Source organism: Camelus bactrianus, chromosome 8 (genome assembly GCF_048773025.1).
Source record: "Camelus bactrianus isolate YW-2024 breed Bactrian camel chromosome 8, ASM4877302v1, whole genome shotgun sequence".
Classification (NCBI taxonomy): domain Eukaryota; kingdom Metazoa; phylum Chordata; class Mammalia; order Artiodactyla; family Camelidae; genus Camelus; species Camelus bactrianus.
In genome coordinates, this window is record NC_133546.1 from 2,434,891 (window position 1) to 2,453,963 (window position 19,073).

Consider the following 19,073-nt stretch of genomic DNA (forward strand, 5'->3'; position numbering starts at 1 on the left):
ATGAACTGGCCATAAAGAATCCATTCTGGCTATATTCATTGTTTTCACAAATAGAAAAACTTTTTTTTTTTACCCAAATGACAAATAATCCTTGAAGATGTGGAAATTGAAGTGTTTCCTTTAGCCATTGGAATAAGGAAAAAAGCCAAAGACAGCCGCAGAGGTGGCTCGCCGGCCTGGGAGGTCTGCAGCCTGCACTGCTTGCCCCTGCTCTTCTGTCTGCTGTTGGTTACGTGGAGATAAAATAATAAAGTTTATAACTTTTGAGAAACTGGATTTTTCACACACCTTTGAGAGAGGCTTTTGTGATGCTGCCATTGTGATTTCATTTGCAAATCTTTGCTCTTGGACTAAAACACAGGGAGGGAGTGTGTGGCTTTGAAGTCGACCTTGACTGGAAACTCAGCTCTCACACTCCAGCTGTGTGACCTCCATCGGGATGAAATCTCCACTTCGTGGGGCTTTTTAAGGAATAAAAGCAATAATGCGTGGCAAGTCCTGAGTGCCCAGAACGCACTGTGCGTGCAGTTACTGGTAGCGATTTGTAGATGCGATTTTTGGCCAGCTCACTCTGACGTTTGCCAATACTCAGCCCGGCGCCAAGACTGCAAGAGGGCTGAGTGGTCAGACAGGCAGACGGACCGGAAAGGGGGTCTTGGAGGCACGGAGACGAATTCCAGGAACAGTCAGGCTCCACTGTCAGGAAAACACCTGCTCTCAGTGTTTCCATTTCAAGTAGCTGGCGCTGGGCAGGTGACCCACGCTTTTCATTCACTCGAGATGCTGCTAAGAACCAAGGACAAAACCTCACGGAGAAAGGAAACAAAGGCTCACAGACAGTAACTGACACAAATCAGCAAGACGCTCGTGTCAAGCTCTGTGGCGTCGCGTCTTTGAACTCCGATCCTGAAAATCTGTAACGTCCCCGACTCGTAACTCCGTGGCGGGTGGATCCAAAGGGACCCCATCCTTGTATTTGTGTCGTTTTTCTCTTGCAGGAAGAAGGCGTCGTGAAGGAGATTGACATCAGTCATCATGTGAAAGAAGGGTTTGAAAAGGCCGACCCCTCCCAGTTTGAGCTGCTGAAAGTTTTGGGACAAGGATCCTATGGAAAAGTAAGTGAGGTCCTTGTTCCCTCTCGGGGTCTCACTCCCCTGGGCTGCTTCCCCGCATCAGGGCGAGGCACTTGAGAGTCTAGGGAAGGAGGGAGGGCAGAGGTTTCCCTTGAGCCCAAGGGAAACGTGGCTGGGCTGACAGGATGGAAAGTCCTGGCCACGCCCACATGGCAGGCCCCATGGCGCCTGCAGCCGTGGCCTCACTTTGCACAGCCATGAGGCTGCGCTGCCCACACCCTTGGGAGACCACACACACCTTCCTCTCCTGTAGCTTCTGTGGGCCTTCATTTATCCCCATGGTGAGTCGGGTCCGTCAACTTGAGCCATGCATCTTTGGAAGGGCACCCTGCACAGGCAGTTTTCAAAAGGGAGGAAGAAATAAGAGAAATAATAAGAAAGAAAGAAAAGGAGAAGACAGTGCCCTTTGGGACCAGTTGACTGAGACTGTTACTTATCACAAGTCCAGGACCTGCAGCCTGGCTCCTCTCTGACCCCCGAAGTCCACTATGCAGTTACTTTGCTGCTCCCAGCCTGTTTCCCTGTCTATAAAATGGACGTAATATGAACTACTTTGTATAATTATCTGTGGATTAAATACAGCATGGCTCCTGTCTGGCAGTTGTCTAGGAAGAACCTGCGTGCCGGGGTTGTTCGTTTCCTTTCTTTTTCACCTTCAAATTAAAATGAAAACTGATTTCGCTCAGGAAATGAGATCATTGTCCCTTCATATAGGGCCACGTCCCCACACAGCAGGGTGCCAGCACATCTTTTGAGAACATGTGAGTTATTCCACAGTAGGGCTAATCTCTCTGCGTCCTTCATGTAACTGTTAGAAATTACATAGACTTTTGATTTCCAGAACACGAGGGCCTGAGATAAACTGTGACGCCAGCCTTTCTGCGAATATGAGCAGAGCAGAGTCCTGGCTTTTAGAGTAACTATTTTTGTGTGGTGTCTGCGCTTTCCCCGGATTGCCGCATTCTTCACAGGACCTGGTGTCAGGATGAACTCTGGCCCCTGTTGATTTCACTGGGATTAATAGTATGTTAGTGACGTCCTGGATAATGTGTCACAGACCACGAAAGTCTGATTGTTTACTAGCTCTATGCTTTGGCATTCTTAGAAGGTAGAATGTCTTTTTCTTTTATTTTTTTTCTCTGTCACACAGCAGTGCAGTAAAGAACATGTGATTGTATTAAGGTATCTACAGACGTGTTCATCTGAACCATTCAAAATTACCCGTATTCAAAATGTTGTGGTCTCCAGAAATGGCTGTTCAGTACATTTGTAAGGCATGGGAGGAGGGAAGCGAGAATGCAGTGTGGGGGCCGGTACTAAGACACAGCGGCGGGCTGTGTCTGCAGGGAGGTACCGAGCCGTCTCCTGTGAGCAGGACAGGCTCGTCTGCGGGTGCATCAGACCCTGTGTTCCCGCGCACCTGCCCCCACGCCTTGTCCCTGTGCTGTGTCTCTGTCCGTGGTGGGTGCCCAGCCCCTCCCGCTGGCTCCTGGAGCTGGACCCCGTGCATCTGTGATGGCAGGTCTTCCTGGCTTCAGGAGGCTGGGGGAGGGAGGCAACCCCCCCAGGGCACATGCCAGCATCACCTGCGCCTCCTGGACACACACATACTACTAGTTAAAGCAATACTGTTGTCTTCATTTGCATGGAAAGTAGGTTTTTTCTGGTAGCAGCACCCAGGTTAGTTTGTATTTTTACTAGTTTTGTTTGATAATCATGAATATGACTTCTAAGCTCAGCCTGCCTCAAACAGTTGTCTTCTTTCTCCTTTTGGTTTTCTTTTGTGATACACCTGCAAATGAGCTTCATAAAGTGGAGCTAAGTGTCCACATGCATATATGTGAGCGCTGTCTAGAAACGAACGCTGTCTGTAAGCTCAAGCTACTCAAAGCTAAAATTCAGGTGGAAAAAGCTCAAAATAAGAGAACTCAGCTCATCTTGAGAACTGGAGTCTGTCCCGTGACTGGCGGTGACATTTGGGGTGACCTCAGTGGGGGTGTACAGGTGGTATTTACAATAAACCAAATGATCGCCCTTAAAACTTTTGAATAGTGTGTTTTTCTGAACAACTGATCTTTTTTTAAAAAAAGGAGGGCAGTATTACTTCTGAAATAAAATGTCTCAGGGAAGGTGAACAGTACCAAAAACAACAATGATTCTTCATACGAACACAATGCAGTTCCTCTCTGGGTTGTAGTAAACTAGATAAAACTCTTGCTGGAAGTCTGGATCGTTTTGGAGTCTGCTGGAGAAGATTTTACAGTTTCATTTTTTCTGCCGTGTATTTATTGTGTTGGAGTTTTCTGTACTCCCTTGTGTATCTCGTGTCAAATCAAATAAGGAGAATGAATTTGCAGTCTTATCAACCGCAGGTGTTCTGTGTTCTCTTTGGAAGGTGTTCCTGGTGAGGAAGGTCAAGGGGTCCGACGCCGGGCAGCTCTATGCGATGAAAGTCCTTAAGAAGGCCACCTTGAAAGGTGAGGGGCCCCGGGGAAAGGGGAGGGGTCCCGGAGGGCGCCTTGCTGAGATGTGCAACTGTGGTTTGCCCTCTGCTTATTATTGGAGGAAAGAGACATTCCCTTAGAGCTGCATGATTTCTGGCTCTCAACACGTTACTCTGACTGGTAACACACAATGCCAACGTTTCCCTGAATGTTTAGCATAGCCCTGCAGTATTTCCTCTGTCTTCAGAGGGAGAGCCGTCTTGTGCAAGTGCCAGCCTTCCTGGCACCCTGCGCCCCGGCGTGCCACTGGGAGAGACGAGCATCGAGGGCGAAGGGAGAGGAGAGGAAAGGCAGGTCGTGCCGGCTGTGCCCGGCGGCACGTCGCCTAAATTCATCAGCCAGGCTGGATGGCTCAGCTTTCAACAAAGTGTGATTCGCGGTGTATTACTCCTCTTTCGTCATGATGACTGGGTTTTCGAAATACTGTCCAGCACCTGACTCCAGCCCCTGCCCTCCTGCCCTCCGGTAAAGTACACGCACACAGCACAGGCCAGAGAGAGCTGTTCTAGGAGCTCTCCGCTCCCAGCCCACGGCCACTTAGCCAACAGCACAGATCAGCCCCGCCTGCCCCGATCCCCTCCTCTTCCCCCGTGGGGGTGGGCGCGTGTCCTAAGTAGGGGGAGGAGGCTGAGCGCCTGCCACCCGGCCTGGGCAGGGCAGACCACGGGGTCATTAGTCACCTGCACGGGTCACCCACGGGGCCGCAGGCTGAAGAAGTGAGGGGGGGTGGTGCTGGCTCTGGGGAGGAGGTGATGGGCTGTTTGAGGAGCTCTGTGGGCTGGCGGGGAGCGGGAGGCTGCTGGGCTGAAGGCTGGTCGGGGCACAGCCAGGCTGGCTTACAGGGAACCAGTGGGGGGGGGGGGGGCCTTTCCTTCTGAGGGGATGCGTATCCATTGAGGGTGGGGAGCTCGTGGTGCAACTCAGACGTGTCGAGGCAGCTCTAGAATTTTTAGGTCTGAAACATCACAGTGTCTTCAGCACCTACGTGCAGGGCCAGAACAAAAAACAGGCCATTCTTTGCCTTCAGGCCACTTACTGTCGGGCTGGTAAATAGGGTATATTTTGAGTCACGTATAACCAATGATAGAGAACAACAGACACATCGACCAAACAGATCCAGACCTCGGCGTCTTAGGTACGTACACAGGAAGAGGAGAGTCCTTCCAGATGACGTCGTAAAGGAAGGATCTGGAAGGTGAGTGCGGCAAGTCTGGAAGGATGGGCAGGTGCTCCTGGAGGAGACAGGAGGCAGCCTGGCAGTGTCAGGCCAGCCGATGTCAGGAGACCCAAAGCCGACCTGAAACTAACACTGTAAATCAGCTACACTTCAATAAAATTTTTAAATAAATTAATTTTTTAAAAAAGAAAATACAAAAGCTGATCACTTTGGCCAGACTGGAGTCTGTACCAGAATCACCTACGTGTGTTTGGGGAAAGTTATGAAAAATAGACCTTTGGACCCCACTCCAGACCCACTGGGTCACAGTCTCTAGGGGCAGAGCCTAGAATCTGACTTTTTTAACAGGTTGTCCCAGTTTCTCTTCTGCAAGCGGGAGTTGTGGGCTCTCTGATGCAGGCATTCTAGTTTACTGTAGACACTGGACTTCTAAATTCAGCAGCACTGTTCAAGTCGTGCTCTGTAGTGAACATTTTGTTTGTTAACCTATAATGAAAAGGAATATGAAAAGGAATGTTTGTATGTATATGTGAACATTTTATTATAGTTATAATAATGTTTCTGAAATTGTTTGTCAATTGGACTTGACCAGATATTTCAAGATCCTCATAATAATGTAAATTTTAAGGGCTGTGTGTTAGAAGATGCACAGGAAACAGCAGGTTTGACTTTCTATCCTCAGTTTTGAACGTAATGGTCTCTTCACTCAGCGTCGGCTCCACAGGAAGAGGAAATCAAATCAGACATGTGTTAGTTCAGGGCCAACTGAAGGGCTCACAAGTGAGCAGCGTCTCTGGCACTTCCTGGAGGTCACACAGTGACTGCATGACGCAGCGCTTCCACTCCACGGGGTGTCACCAAAAGAAATGGGAGTACGTGTCTACACAAAAACTCGTACGTGAGTGTCCACATAGCAGCGCTGGCTCATTCACAGTAGCCGCAAAGCAGAACAACCCCGGGTTCCATCCACTCGTGGATAAGTAAAGTGTGGTCCCTCCATGCGGTGGCATGTTATTTGGCAATGAAAAAGAAGTGACATACTGGTGTGCACCCCAGCGTGGCTGAACCTGGAAACATGCTAAGTGAGAGACGCTGTCACAAAGTGCCCGTATCGGAGGGTTCCGTTTATAGGAACATCCAGAATGGGCCAGTCCTCAGAGACAGAAAGTGGCTTAGTGGTTGCTGGGGGCTGACGGGGTTAAGGAGACAGTGGTTGGGGTGTGGTGCCTCTGTGTGCACCCTGCTCCGGAGGCGGGAACTGGAACCAGGGAGCTGGGCAGTGTTGTCCCTGTCTAGCCAGTCCGTCAGCCTCAGCCTTGACCTCTTAGCTCTTGTGCAAATGCTCCGTCTGTGGTTTCACCTCCGTGGGTGCTCAGGGTTGCACATTTGTTTATGATCCAGTCCAGTGTCCTTGTGAAGGTGGTCCTGCTACAAGGTTACACGGAACAGGCAGGGTGTATAATTGTGAGTGCAGAACAATGGTGATACTGTTAAATGCACAAGTGTCGCATCAGCACACGAAGATGTCTGTGTACGTGCAATGCTGGATGTGTGCCACGCTCGTGGGAGACGTGCTGAAACGAAAACAGTCACTGGGTTATTGGGAGCCTTTGTTTTCTTCTCTATACTCTATTTCAAGTTTTCAACAAACGTAAAACATGTTTGACTCTGTATGGTGTAAAGGTATTTGGTATAATATTCCGGAACCATATGCTTGAGAGCATAAAGTCATTTTTATATTGTGAGAATGAGTCATACAAGCATAAAAAGCCAGAAAACCTTCCCACTTCCTTGTGCTCCTTTAAAAGCCAGCTTTCAAACCAAACATTATTTTACATCAGATCCTATTTCAGCTTTTGATAATGGTCCATCACTAAAGAATAGATTTTTTTCCTGAAATGCAGTTGGAACTTACTTTCTTAAGAGAAAATAGGAGAGTTTGACATAATGGTGTTGGGTGAGGTGGTGCTTGGACCCCGTGCAGGAGGACCGAGCACGTGCAGAACGGAGGCCAGGTCTCCGCTGGCCTCCGAGGAGGCGCCTGACCTCCCTAGTCCCTCCTGCCTCCTCACTCAGGAAGGAGGAGGGAGGGACGAAGGGTCGTTTAGATCTGTTTCCGTTCCAAACCTCTGCACCCCGTCAGCCTGAGTGATTCACAGATTCCATAAGCCGTTCTCTGTGCACACAACATCACCAGTTTGCAGGCTAATTAGTGACTCGGAAGACGGTGAAAGGGAGAAAAGGACCAGGGTGACGGCTACTCTGTCCTCTCGCCCACGAGGACACCCGAAAGCGCAGACATCCTCCCTCGGGAACCGCCAGGAGCATAAAGACTGAAATCAGTTTGAAAAGGGAAGATGGGAAGGGGGCGGAGGACTTGTGGAAATGATTGTAAAACTCCAGGTTGTTTCTCAAAAACACGGATGCCTGCCCCGTGTGCAGAAGTCGCGTTTTGTCATTTGGACTCCAAACAACTTGACAAACGGATAATCGTCTCTGACAGCTCTGTTTCATCTTTAAATGCGTTGGGAGTTGTCAGCGCCTGCCCCGCCTTCCCTCGGAGAGGTGGCGCGCCATTTCTAAGGGAAATGTCAGCTGCTTCGGTGTGACGAGCTGGCAGGCATGCGCCGCCCCCACCTGCTGTCCGCCCTCCTCCGCGGGGGTGCTGCTTGTCCCTCGTCACTTAAGGACCCTTTAAAGTCTTCAACTTCTCTAATTGCCAGAGTTCCTGTATCTGTGACTCAACACTGAGTTATTGCAGGTGGCAGTTCTGCACAGTGTGTTCCAAACACAGTGAATTCCAGAGGGTGACGCCCCCACTTTGTGCCATTAGAGAAATTGTTTTTAAAGACTGTAAACCTATTCCCAGGCACGAGGCGAGGAGGGAAGCAAGCCGATCTCTGTCCCTGTTTAGTGAGTGGGAAGTGGGGGCTGTCACTCATGTTGACATGGTGGGTCCCAGCCTTAGCCACCAGCAGGAATTGCCTGCAGGGCTTCGACAACATGCCGACGCCTGGGGCCACTCAGGTCACCTCCCCTGAACTGCTGGTCTGGACATGGTCTGGGTGTGAGATTCGGCGACCCCCACTCCGGGGGTCTGTAGCGTGGTCCCAGCGAGAGGACCCCGGTGCGGTGCCTTGGGGCACAGACTCTGGACCCTGGGGCCCATGCAGCTTAGACTAGTGTCAGCCTGGGGCAGCTCTCCTGACCCCCAGTGCCTCCCACTCAGTGGATGGCGTCAGTAACAGGGCCCACCTCACGGCGTTGTCGACGTGAAGACTGGACGCAGTGATGCATGTAGATTGCAGCTGGCACGGGGTCCAGTGTCCACTGTACCCATTTCTGGTCCCTTTCTCCGTGAAAATTGGCTCCAGGGGTGTGTTAGGACTCCTCTTGTCTGGGTTTGTTTAGGTCTGATTGAGCGGGGGAGTGAGGAAGAGGGATGGGCATTAACTGCCATCTGGCCAGAAAGAGTTAGGCGTTGGTTCAGCCTGGTTCCTCGAGCTGCGTGGAGAGCCTGCGGCCGCGTTAGTGACCGCCAGTCCCGTGAGTCACCCCAGCCCCGGTAACTCCTAAGGCCGGCCGGCCCCTGCTGGGGGCCGCACACCCCCCAGGGCCGCTCCTTGTGGGGACTTCCCTCGTTTCAGTGAGCACTGAAATGTGGAGAGAGCTTGTTATATGAAACGTGTCTCTGCAGTGACGCTTCTCTGGTAGGCCGTCACCTGTGCGTCCCTGCCTAACTCGTTTTGCAGCTGTTTTCCTGCTAAGTCAACTTTCTAAGCCCAAAGGTGAGACACATCCCCTGCTTTGAAGGAAGTAAGTTGAGTCCCGTGATTCTAAAGGGAAAAAAAATGATTCTGGCAAAATCTCTTTGTTTAGCAAGTGAAGCAAGTAACAGACTGTGGTGGTCACTTGTGTTCCTCGGCAGCCCTGGTGGGGTAACTGTGGGGGTCCGGCCGGGAGAGAAGAGAGAAACGGACCTGAACGGCGCTTCCCGAGCGTCAGGGTGTCGGGCGCAGCCCAGGCTCGCTACCTGTCTCCCTTCTTCAAGGAGAGCCCTGGGTCCGTCACGCACGGGGCCCACGGGTGCGCGAGGGCCGCGGGAGTGTAGGGCGGCCAGGAGGAAACGCGTGACCTCATGTCGAGGACTCCCTCCTGAAGCAGCCCTCGTCAGAGTCGCCCCCTTGCTTTCAAGCCTCAGAATGAGGTTTCCAGCGCTTTTTATTTCCTTTTCTCTTAGGCTGAGATGCTTTGTTTAAAAACACTGACTTAGAAGCTAAGCTCCGACTGGTGCCTTAGTCCGAACAGATTTTTTTCCGTGCTAACTCATTCATGTCGTCTGACTCACGCTTGGATGATTGTGAATTCCCGGGAGGCGGGAGGAAGGCAAACGCCACGCGCTCGGAAGTGCCCGCGTTGGTACGATTATCCTCATTGTGCAGATGAGGAAACTGAGGCACAACACAGTGAAGCCACTCACCCCTAAACCGTGTGGCTGGAGGAAGCCCCCTCCTGCCCAGCCGCACTCAGGGGGTTACTGCTCAGGGGAAGGGTCTTCCCAGCAGATGGTCAGAGACAGAAGGTAGTGCGTCCGCGCCGTCCTGGCGCGCTGTTGCACACCGCCTGTGGGCCTTGGGGCACTTTCTACGTTTATTTCTACCCAAATTGCATTTCTCACTGCAAATAAAAAGTAGGAAATAGATTTTTTTTCACTATTTGCATCTTTAATGCCTGTAAATATGAAAACTTAGTAAGCTTGCTGCTGAACCAAACTCGGGACCACTCGCTCCCACGCAGGGAAGCCAACCTGCTGCCCCCCGGGTGGTGGTGAAGGGAAGTGCAGCGCTTACTGCAGGCGCCAAGCAAGGGGTCTGGCGCTAGTGCTTAGAAGACCCAGACTCCCCAAGGCTTTCAGGGAAGGGTTTAAGACAGGGCGAGGGAGGGGGCTGTGGGTGCGTGATCAGCGCGTGGACGTGCTCCTGATGGGCTGGCGGTGAGGTCATCAGGGGTCAACATCGTCAGCTTTCTGGTTCCAACCAGTCTGGGGGCCACGTGCTTGTGGGCAGCACACAGTTAGCTTCTTCCACCTGGTGGGGGTTCCAGTATTTGCAAAACAGCTCAAAGGACGTGGCTTAGAATATTATCTGTGGCCCCTGAGGAGGAACTGGAGGCCCCTGACTTTGTTTAGTGGCTGAACTAAGGCTATTGCGTCTTGCTTGACGGCTTTCCTTTCTTTCTGCATTTCCTCGCTTCCCTGATTCCATGTACTCTCTGGAACTCGGGGAGGCCTGGGAGACTAAAGCTTTTCTCCAGACGAGGGGCAGGTGGACGACATTGCTGTGGCGCGGGGGTCTGTCCTGGGAAGACCGCGGAGAGTCCTGCCCTGTTACAGGCTGAAGATTTAGCCACAGAAAGATTCTCTGGTAAAGAAGTGAGTTAAATAACCATGTCAGTCTTCTTTTAAATAGTTCAGTGTAGAGAAATTAGAAGACCAGTCTTGGGGAGTTGTGCCTGATGTGATCATCAGTGTGGTTGCCATCTTTTATTTTCATTATTCATGGTTTTCCTCCTTCCTTTTTCTGGAGTAACAACCAGTACAAAGTTTTGGCCACCAAATGTTTAGCAACAAAGCTTCTCCTGGGAGGCCCCTTTACTATGAATTAGACCTTTGAAGGCTAGAAGACACTGTGTGAAGATGGATTTGTGTTCTGCATGCAGGAGGCCACTTGGGGTATAACTTCCGACCTGGTAGGGTTTGGGGGACAAAGGTGGGAAGTGGTAAGTGTGGTCACTCAGCTGGCAGAGCCTGAGTTCATCACCGACAGGACTCAGGTTAAAAGGCTTAGGCCTCCCCGTGACTGCAGCCGCCTGCGGACGCAGCCATGCGCGGTGTGTGCGTGTGTGTGGCCCTGTGCCCCGCTGTCCTCGAGGGCTGCAGCTGCTCCTCGCTCACGCCCCGACCCCCCGACCCCCGTGCTTCTCCGAGGCGCGCTTCCTGGCCGGTCAGCCCTCACCTTCACCACGACCGATAGGAGCCACTTGTGTGTGTCTTATCCTTAGTTTTCTTTTGAAATACCCTTAATACTCTAATGTAAGGTAACGCAGTACAACGTGCTACGGCATGATATATACCAAAGTAATGCGGATTGGTGGAGATCACTTAAAAACCAGACAGATGCGGGCAGTGGTGCTCAGCTCTGAAGAGAGGCTTTCAGGTCCAGCCTCCTCGCAGATGGAGCCCTGCTACGTAAACCCATCCTCCAGAGCCCATGCACGGTTCCTCTTAGACGTTTGCGGTGGTCACGGACTTCACCGTCAATTTCACGAGCGTCTCCTGACCGGCTCTAGGAGGCTGTGTTGAGCATGTAGTGACCATTTTACAGAGAGTCTGGTGACTCCAGCAGGGTGAGGAACGTAGGAACTCAGAGGTAGCCTCAAGGTTCAGAACCGCCAGGCTGGCTGGCAGAAGGGACCGGCTTGCGTTTTGGTTTCTCACTTGCTGGAGCTCTCAAAGGGCTGCGGGCACTGAGACATTCTGTTAGGGCTCAAAGGCACACTGGCCACTTTTTAACTCCTAGAAATCCAGAACAGGTCAAGAGGCTGAGGGAGGAAGCTCACCAGGCTGGCACGTCCTGCGCCCTGACTTCCTCGGGCGCACTCAGGAGTGGGTGCACCTGGAGCTGTCCGACGGCGCGCGGGGCTGGAAGTCGTGAGGACGTGGCCCGACCCAAAGAACAAGAAGGGGTGGGGCAGTTTCCAGAAAGTAGCTCTGGTTTGCAGTGAGTGTGTCCACCAGGGTACTCCACCGTGTGCTTCCTCCTGCTCTCCTGGTCGGGAAACGGGCCCTTCTGGTGGGACAGATTTCTAGGTGCCCCCACCTTCATCTCAGCTCCAGGGGTGGCCCTGGGCCGGGAAGGCTCAAGGGCACACGAAGGTCACCTGAAGGTCACTGCTGGCCCTCGGAGGTGTGGATTCCCTCACAGAGCAAAGCAGCCATGGAAACCACGGCACCCGAATCCTCCACGTCGCAGGTTAGCCGCGGTACAGGGTTGACTTGAAGTACAAAACATTTTAATTTATCCCCAGCGTCTCCGGTTCATTAGTGAATGTCAAAGGAGCCTGGAACATTCGGGCTTTCGCGTCTGTAGCATCACCCCCACCCGATCCAGACTCCCTGGAACCAGCCAGCGGGAGGTGCTGGTGCCGTTTCGCCTCGGCTGGCCTGAGTGTCTCATGGGCGCTGTGGCGCGCTGACAGCGTTCCAAGGGAAGAGCGAAGCAGCTGTCTCTCTGGGCTCTCTCTTTTCCTGCCTCTCGATCTAAGGAGTCAAAACCCCTTGGACGCCTTGGCCGTCAGGGGGCAGCTTGCATGTTCCCGGCATCAGAACACGAGGATCCTGGTGCCAGTTTCTTTCCTGGCAGAAGGACCACCCCACAGCTGCCCGCCAGTTGGCAGAGTTAGTGTTCCAGGCCCCTCGCTGCGTCCCTGGTGGCCCGTGAGTGACCGCACCACCAAGAGCGGGCCGTGGTGAGGCCAGGGCGCCAGCTCTGCCCCACAGAGCCGGAACTTGCGCAGACCAGAGATCCCGCCGGTGCCCTTTGGAGAGCTGGGCTCACACCGTTGTTTCACATCGGAAGGGCACCGCCTGTGTGACAGCCATCATTCGGCCTCGTGTGAGCTTGGCCCGGACTCTTCCCTGGCTAGTCGTCTGCAGGGATAAGATCCTGCCCGGGGTCAACACGGCCATTCTGTTCCCTGCCAGCCTGGACCGAACGTGTGTGTTTTGCCAGTTTATGCCCGGGAGCCCGTCCGACAGAACACGTCTGTGAGGGCGTCTTCCCCAGACCGACGTGTTTGCTCTGCCAGGCCTGGGGCCTTGCTTCTCCTCTGTTGTTTCAGACGTAATAAGGATATTTAGCTATTGTGTTTTTTTAGGCTCCTGGCCCTTTTTCTGTTTCAAATAATCTCCCAATTTTTTGTTTGCCTTTTCATTTTATGATCCTTTGGATGGGAATTTGCTGTTTTGTAACTCAGTCTGTCGGTCTTTCCTATGTCATTTCTTCCACTGCTTTTATTAAAAAAAAAAAGACGAAGATTCCCACGCAGACATCTGATGAGGATTCCTCTTTGTTGTTACTGTTACAGCTTGATTTTTTTTTTAAGCTTAACTCTTTCATAGAGCTGGGATTTATTTTTTCTGTAAAATGTCAGGAGGAAATAGATACTTATTTCTCCACTGTAACTGGAGAGCGCCTTGGAAATTTGAATGTGAGACCTCTTTTTCTAATTTTTCCGCCGGGCTTCTGACGGCCTCTGTTTTCCGTGACGAATCCTGCAGTCAGGTACGTGACTGCGCAGCCCTCCTCGCCCCGGAGTGGCCTGGCCGCGGCGCTGAGAGCGTCAGTCCTGTTGGAGGGTGTTTAGATGATCGTCACCAGAGTCCAGGAGTGGGTCGGCAAGGGAGCAACAAGAAGGGGGTAGGGACAGTGTCCCCCTCCCCTGCCACGGCTTCACCCGATCACATCCTGGGGGCGGGGGTGGAGCAGGGCTTCTCCCCGAGGAGGCTGTGGCTTGGGGTGGCCGACTGTCCCCCGCAGGCCCTTCCCGGCCTGCTCTGCTGCACGGAGGCTGAGGATGCAGCCCAGGAGCCGAGAGGCATCGGAGGAGGGTTCCAGCTCGCGGAGGCGGCTCGGGTCCGCGGCGGGGTGGGGCCGGGGGTCCCCACCGCAGCTGCTCAGAGGGGCTCTCAGTGCTGCTCTCTTGACAGTCGGGGCTCCAGGCTGCTGCTTCCAGGTGCCTGCCTCCTGCGCACCAGCCACAGCCCTTCTAGAGCCCAGGGGGTATCGGGGGCAGGCACGGGGGTCTGATGTCGTGACAGGAGCAGCCGAGCAGCGAAGCAGAGGGACAGACCAAAGGAAGCCCCACATCTGACTGCAGTAAAGCCACCTCGGCCGGTGACAGGGGCTGGCGCAGCCCAGGCCTGGGGCCGGCACTGCTGAGTCATCGTTCTCATCGAAGCCCATGAGGCGGGTGCCGTCGTCACCCCGACTTGCAGACAAGCACCGGGGCAGGGAGCCCCCACCGTGACCCGGGGGAGACGGAGCCGGCGTGCGGCTGGCCGTCAGTCCCGGGCTCACCGCCCCACCGGCGGGCTCCAAGCCACGGCCCCACCGCGGGGAGCGGCCTCGTGGCGAAGTGAGTGGCTCCGGGAGCCTGAGCCCCGAGGGTGGGACGGGAAACGGGAGCTCACGGAGCAAAACCCGGAGACTGCCCAGTGATGGAGGGGAGGGCTTCTGTTTTCTGAAATTGCCATGAAATACCCCTAACATGATGTTGATCATTTTAACCGTCGTAAGTGGCATAAAGTACAGTCATGATGTTGTGTAACTGTCACCACTGTCTATGCCCCCGCCTCTCAGGTCGCCCGGGGCAGACTCTCCGTCCCCGCTAAGCTGTGCCCCCTTCCCCCGCCCTGGCACCCATCCGCCTCCTGTCCTGAGTCTGACTCCTCCCGGGACCTCACGTGAGCAGAATCACGCTGTATTTGTCCTTCTGTGTCTGGCTTGCTTGGCTCAGCACAGTGTTTTCAAGGTGTGCGCCTGCTGTAGCCTGGGTCAGATTGTGTTTTTTAGGGCTGAGTAACATTCGTCTGCGCAGGCAGACTGCCTCTTGTTTAGCCCTCACCTCTCCATGGGCGCTCGGGTTCTTCCACCTTTTTGGCCTTGTGACTAGTGCTGCTGTGGATGAGGGCGCACAGGCGTCCGTAGGCATTCCTGTTTCCGGCTCTCCGGGGTGCGTCCCTGGGGCAGAGCTGCTTGGTCAGGTGGCGTTTCTCTGTCTGACTGTGTGAGGAACTGCCAGCGGTTTGCCACAGCGGCCACACCGTTTTACACTCCCACCGGCATCCCCACTTCCTCACCAGTGCTTGTTATTCTCCATTTTTTTGGTGTTTTTTTTTTTCATTATAGCCATCCTTTGGGAAGGACTTCTTAAATGAAACTTTAAAAGTATATATCATAAGGCTAAAATACGGACGACTTAAATATCTGGCCCATAATGTGGTATTTATCATAATTGTCACATGTACGAATACTTGGGGGAAATCCTGCCTTTGCTCACGTGGGAACGTGTGAGGGCTCTTGGTACCGACTTGCTTGTGGGGACCTTGGAGTTGTTCTTGTTCTCAGGTGATGCTTTTGTTTGTTTTTGTTTACTTTTGCCTCAAAACTAATTCCATGCATGTTCCCAGGTGGCTAAACTTTGGACAGTGCCAACACCAAAAAGAACACTGTTGTAACTGGTTAGAATACACGCACGTTGTAAAGAATCCGCAGGCCTTGCCCTCGGGGGGAGAGAGAAGGAGGTTTCCTCTCGCTCTCTAGCTGCGTCAGAAATGAGAAAATGCCGTCTTCTAGCCCTAAAGCTGGAAGCAAAGACCACGTGCACAAGCTGACACCACTGGATGAAGGGTGTTAGGGAACCCACGGGTCATTTGATACCAGAATATCACCCCACGGGTTACCTGTTACATACGGAGGGATGTACGCATCCTTACAACGAGGGACCGATGGCGTGCCGCCCTGACCCAGTCACAGTCAGCGTCACTGAGCAAGGGTAACACCGCACCCACCCCCAGCTGCCGCAGCTGAAGGCACACAGCATCACCCGGGGGGTGTTTTTGCCAAAAAAGTTTAGCCTCACTCGTGCACGGACCTCATCTCGGCTTACGAGAAAAACAGGAGTTACGGCAACAGCAAAGCAGCGGCCAGACGCACCCAGACAGCCTGTGAGAAAACCGCCCTGGACTTGCCCGGAAGTCCACGGAGAGCATGGGGGTGGAGGGAGGATGTGGGGCCAATCTATTCTAGAAGCGAGATGAGTAAAGAAATACAACAGCCAAATACAATGGGTGAACCTTGACTAACTGCTAGGTTGGAAAAAATAAGAGCTGTAAATGACACGGTTGGGGGGCCGGATCTGAGCAGGAATTGGACATTAGAGGAGGTTGTGGAATGATGGTTAGTTTCCTTAGGGGCGACAGGCATGTCAGGGTTACACAGAGTGTCCTTTTCTTAGGAGATGCAAATGCACCTGAGGGTCAAGTGTCACGGCGTCGACAATTTGCCATCAGATTTTTGTCTAAAATGTGTGTATGTGTGGGGAGGTAGAGGGAACGTATCAAATGTGAACAGCCGTTGAACCCAGGGCGGGGATTTAGGGCTGATCGTTAAACTACTCTTACGGCCTTCGTATAGGCTTGAAAAGTTTTGTGATGAAAGTTTGGGCGCAAGTATGAATGTCTAGCTGTCTTGTATTCCATGTTCTCCAGAATCTAATTCCTGCCTCTGAAAGCTTTCATTTCTCTGTCTTGCAGTTCGAGACCGAGTCAGATCGAAGATGGAGAGAGACATCTTGGCAGAAGTGAATCACCCGTTCATTGTGAAGCTTCATTATGGTAAGTGGAGTTTTTTAAAAAATGGCCTACTTTTGAGAAGACCTAGAGCAACCCGCCCCCAAATCAGAGGAAACTGGAAGAACAGTAAGAGGCCCCTCCTGGTCTCAGCGCCACCCTGTCTGGGGTAGGGCTGTCCCCCCAGCGCCTTAGTCTCTTGGTTGCTTCTTCTCTGATGGAGGAAGGTGCCCTGTTTCCATCTCAAAGACCTAGTCTGAGAGAGTGAGAAGTTACTGTTCATTAAATCATCACTGATAAAATGGTTAAAAAAAAGTCTCAACCTGGATGAATCTACACCATATTTTTGTGTTGTTTCAGAATAAAATGCTTATGACCCAGTGGTTCCTCTAAACCGGAATGGTGACACCACCTACATTTTAAGTGAATACTATGTTTTAAGCATTTTAAAGATTGTAGCTCTTTGAGCCCCAAAACGTCCTTTCAAGTAGATTATCATTTCCAGTTTTCAAAGAGAAAACTGAGACTCAGATGGAATAGTTCTGATTTCTGAGGCCGCGGATCTGCGGTGCCAGGTGATGCCTCTTCGCTTCCTGCCACGTCATCCCCTCTGAAAAGCAGTAGTCAGATCTTGAAGTTAGAAATAGTGAGGTGGTGATCCGGAGTCATGCCTGACTGCGGGCGAGTCAGTCGTGCAACTTGAGTGATGAACGCGGGAGGAGCACAGAGCAGAACCAGAACCGACCCGGTACCTGTGGGTCTGGAGACTCCGGGCTGGGCGGAGCCGGGGGAGGCTGGCCGTTACGTGTACACAAACCAGAGTGAACACACGCCCAGAGGCTGGAGGGCAGAGCTCTTTGCTGGTAAACTTCTTTTTTAAGGCTTTTTTGTTGTTTGTTTTTTTAATGGAGGGACTGGACCTTGTGCATGCTAAGCATGTGCTCTACCACTGAGCTACACCCTCCGCGCCGAGAACCTCTGCTGTTACTAAGAACACAATTTAGAAGGTCTTTAGAAAGTACGTGGTCTACCCTTTCGAAAACAGTAGCTGCCAACTGGGATGCGAGCTCGCCGGCTGGCGGCTGGTGACGGACGCCCCCACCCAGTCCCCCCGTCCCCGGCCTCGGGCAGGGGCCCTCAGGTCCCGGTCGGGGGAGGTTCCGCCTTCCCTCTCATGCTGCTGCCACTACCCTGCTGTTGTGCTGACGTCAGATCCTGTCCCATCTGCCATTTCGACGGGTTTCCAGGGCATTTTTCTGAAAGATCTATGAGCCGGGGTCTTGCAGAGATGTCTGAACGCATTGCCCACGTTACCTCTGTGATGGATCAGAAAACACTTGATCTCCAAATGCCCGTGGAGCCCTCGGACAGAGCAGCAGTCCAGGCTACAGTGCACACAGCTCTGACAAAGGGATTTCTAGCTAGAGGCTCACCTTCCCCAAACCCCAACATTTCTCCTGCTTTTAGTAATTTACTTTTTTTTAGAAAAGGAAAAGTTTCCAAGTGTGTGGGGTGTCGGGACCCCTCCCAGCCGTATTTCCTGGGTGTACAAAACAGATGCCAGACGAGAGACCAGCAGCAGCAGCGCTGACCGTCCAGTAGTGACGTGGTCAGCTTCTCCTGGCCCTCGTGCGCACGCGGCCCCCTTCGACGGAGCCACGTGCTGGTGGTGGGGACCGGCGCTGGGACGTGAGCCACTGCCCGTGGCAGCGGCACACAGTGACCAAACCTAAACATGAGCCCCGTTGCCACGAGGCGCAGGGAGCCGGGCTGCTGGTCACCCTGGTCATCAACGCGGCGTAAAAGAAGGAGCACGTGGTGGACGACCGAGAGCTGCAGATGCAGCTCCAGACGGAGGGAGACCCGTCCGCCGCCGGCCCCATCGCCCCGCTCCTCCCCAGGCACCTCACAGCGAAGCCGACTCTCCAACGAGACATGTCGTCCCCGAAGCCCAGTGTTAGCGGTGGTGGCAGTGAGAGCAAGTGGGGAGGTTCAAACACGGTTCTCAGGGGCCTTTCCATCCCCTTTGTGATTAAAAATGGAAGGAACGAGGGAGGGAGTGAGGAGAAATAACCTCCAGCTCTCTTTCTTTTTTGTCTTTGTTGTTGTTTTGCTGTTGAGCTGTGTGGGGTTTACATGTTTTGCATGTTAGTCCTGTCTTAGATATTTACAAATTTTTTCCCATTACATAGCTCGCCTGTTTTGTTGATGGTATACTTTGCCGTGCAGAACCTTTGTATTTTATTTTGTTTTATTTTATGTTATTTTCAGAGACTTTTCATTTTTTAATGGAGGTCTTGGGGATTGAACCCAGAACCTCATGCATGCCAGGCACAGGCTTTACCACTGAGCTCTACACCCCCGTCCCGCCCACTCCAGACCCTTAATAAAAGTGAAAGGGACAGAACTCATCACTGCAGCTCCCTTTCCCCGAGTTTGGCCCCAGGAAGCCACCTCGAGCCTGGCCTCAGTCCTGTTTGTGGAATGACCCAGCATTACAGATTACACGGTGTTGTTTGAGCCAAAGAGGGAGGGCCTTTTTGCACTGTCTGGGCCCAAGGGAGTGACCCCCACCCCAGGGGACCTCAGTGCTGAACTGCTCAACTCTCCTTCCACAGCCTTCCAGACAGAGGGAAAGCTCTACCTGATTCTGGACTTCCTGCGCGGAGGGGACCTCTTCACCAGGCTCTCCAAAGAGGTAAACAAGGGGTATGGGTTTCTGCCTAGAATTCAAGGGACAAAGAGGGACAGGAGAGCCCTGGGGAGGGGTGGGGGTATGTGTGCATGCACCTGCGTGTGTGCACTGGAATGTGTGTGTGGTGTCTGTGTGCATGATGTGTGAGTCTGTG

General features: G+C 52.8%; 1 protein-coding gene across 14 annotated transcripts in view; it reads left to right on the forward strand.

Moving 5' to 3' along the window:
* RPS6KA2 (ribosomal protein S6 kinase A2) overlaps positions 1-19,073 on the forward strand; it is a 375,962-nt gene that overhangs the window by 291,858 nt on the left and 65,031 nt on the right. For all 14 annotated transcript variants that reach the window (XR_012508489.1, XM_074368009.1, XM_074368013.1 and 11 more), the window contains 4 exons: positions 999-1,115; positions 3,529-3,610; positions 16,189-16,269; positions 18,843-18,922. Coding sequence is in view for 13 of the 14 variants with exons in the window: in XM_074368009.1 (XP_074224110.1) it covers positions 999-1,115; positions 3,529-3,610; positions 16,189-16,269; positions 18,843-18,922 (360 nt within the window). In the remaining variant the exon portion in view is untranslated. The remainder of the gene's footprint in view (positions 1-998; positions 1,116-3,528; positions 3,611-16,188; positions 16,270-18,842; positions 18,923-19,073) is intronic.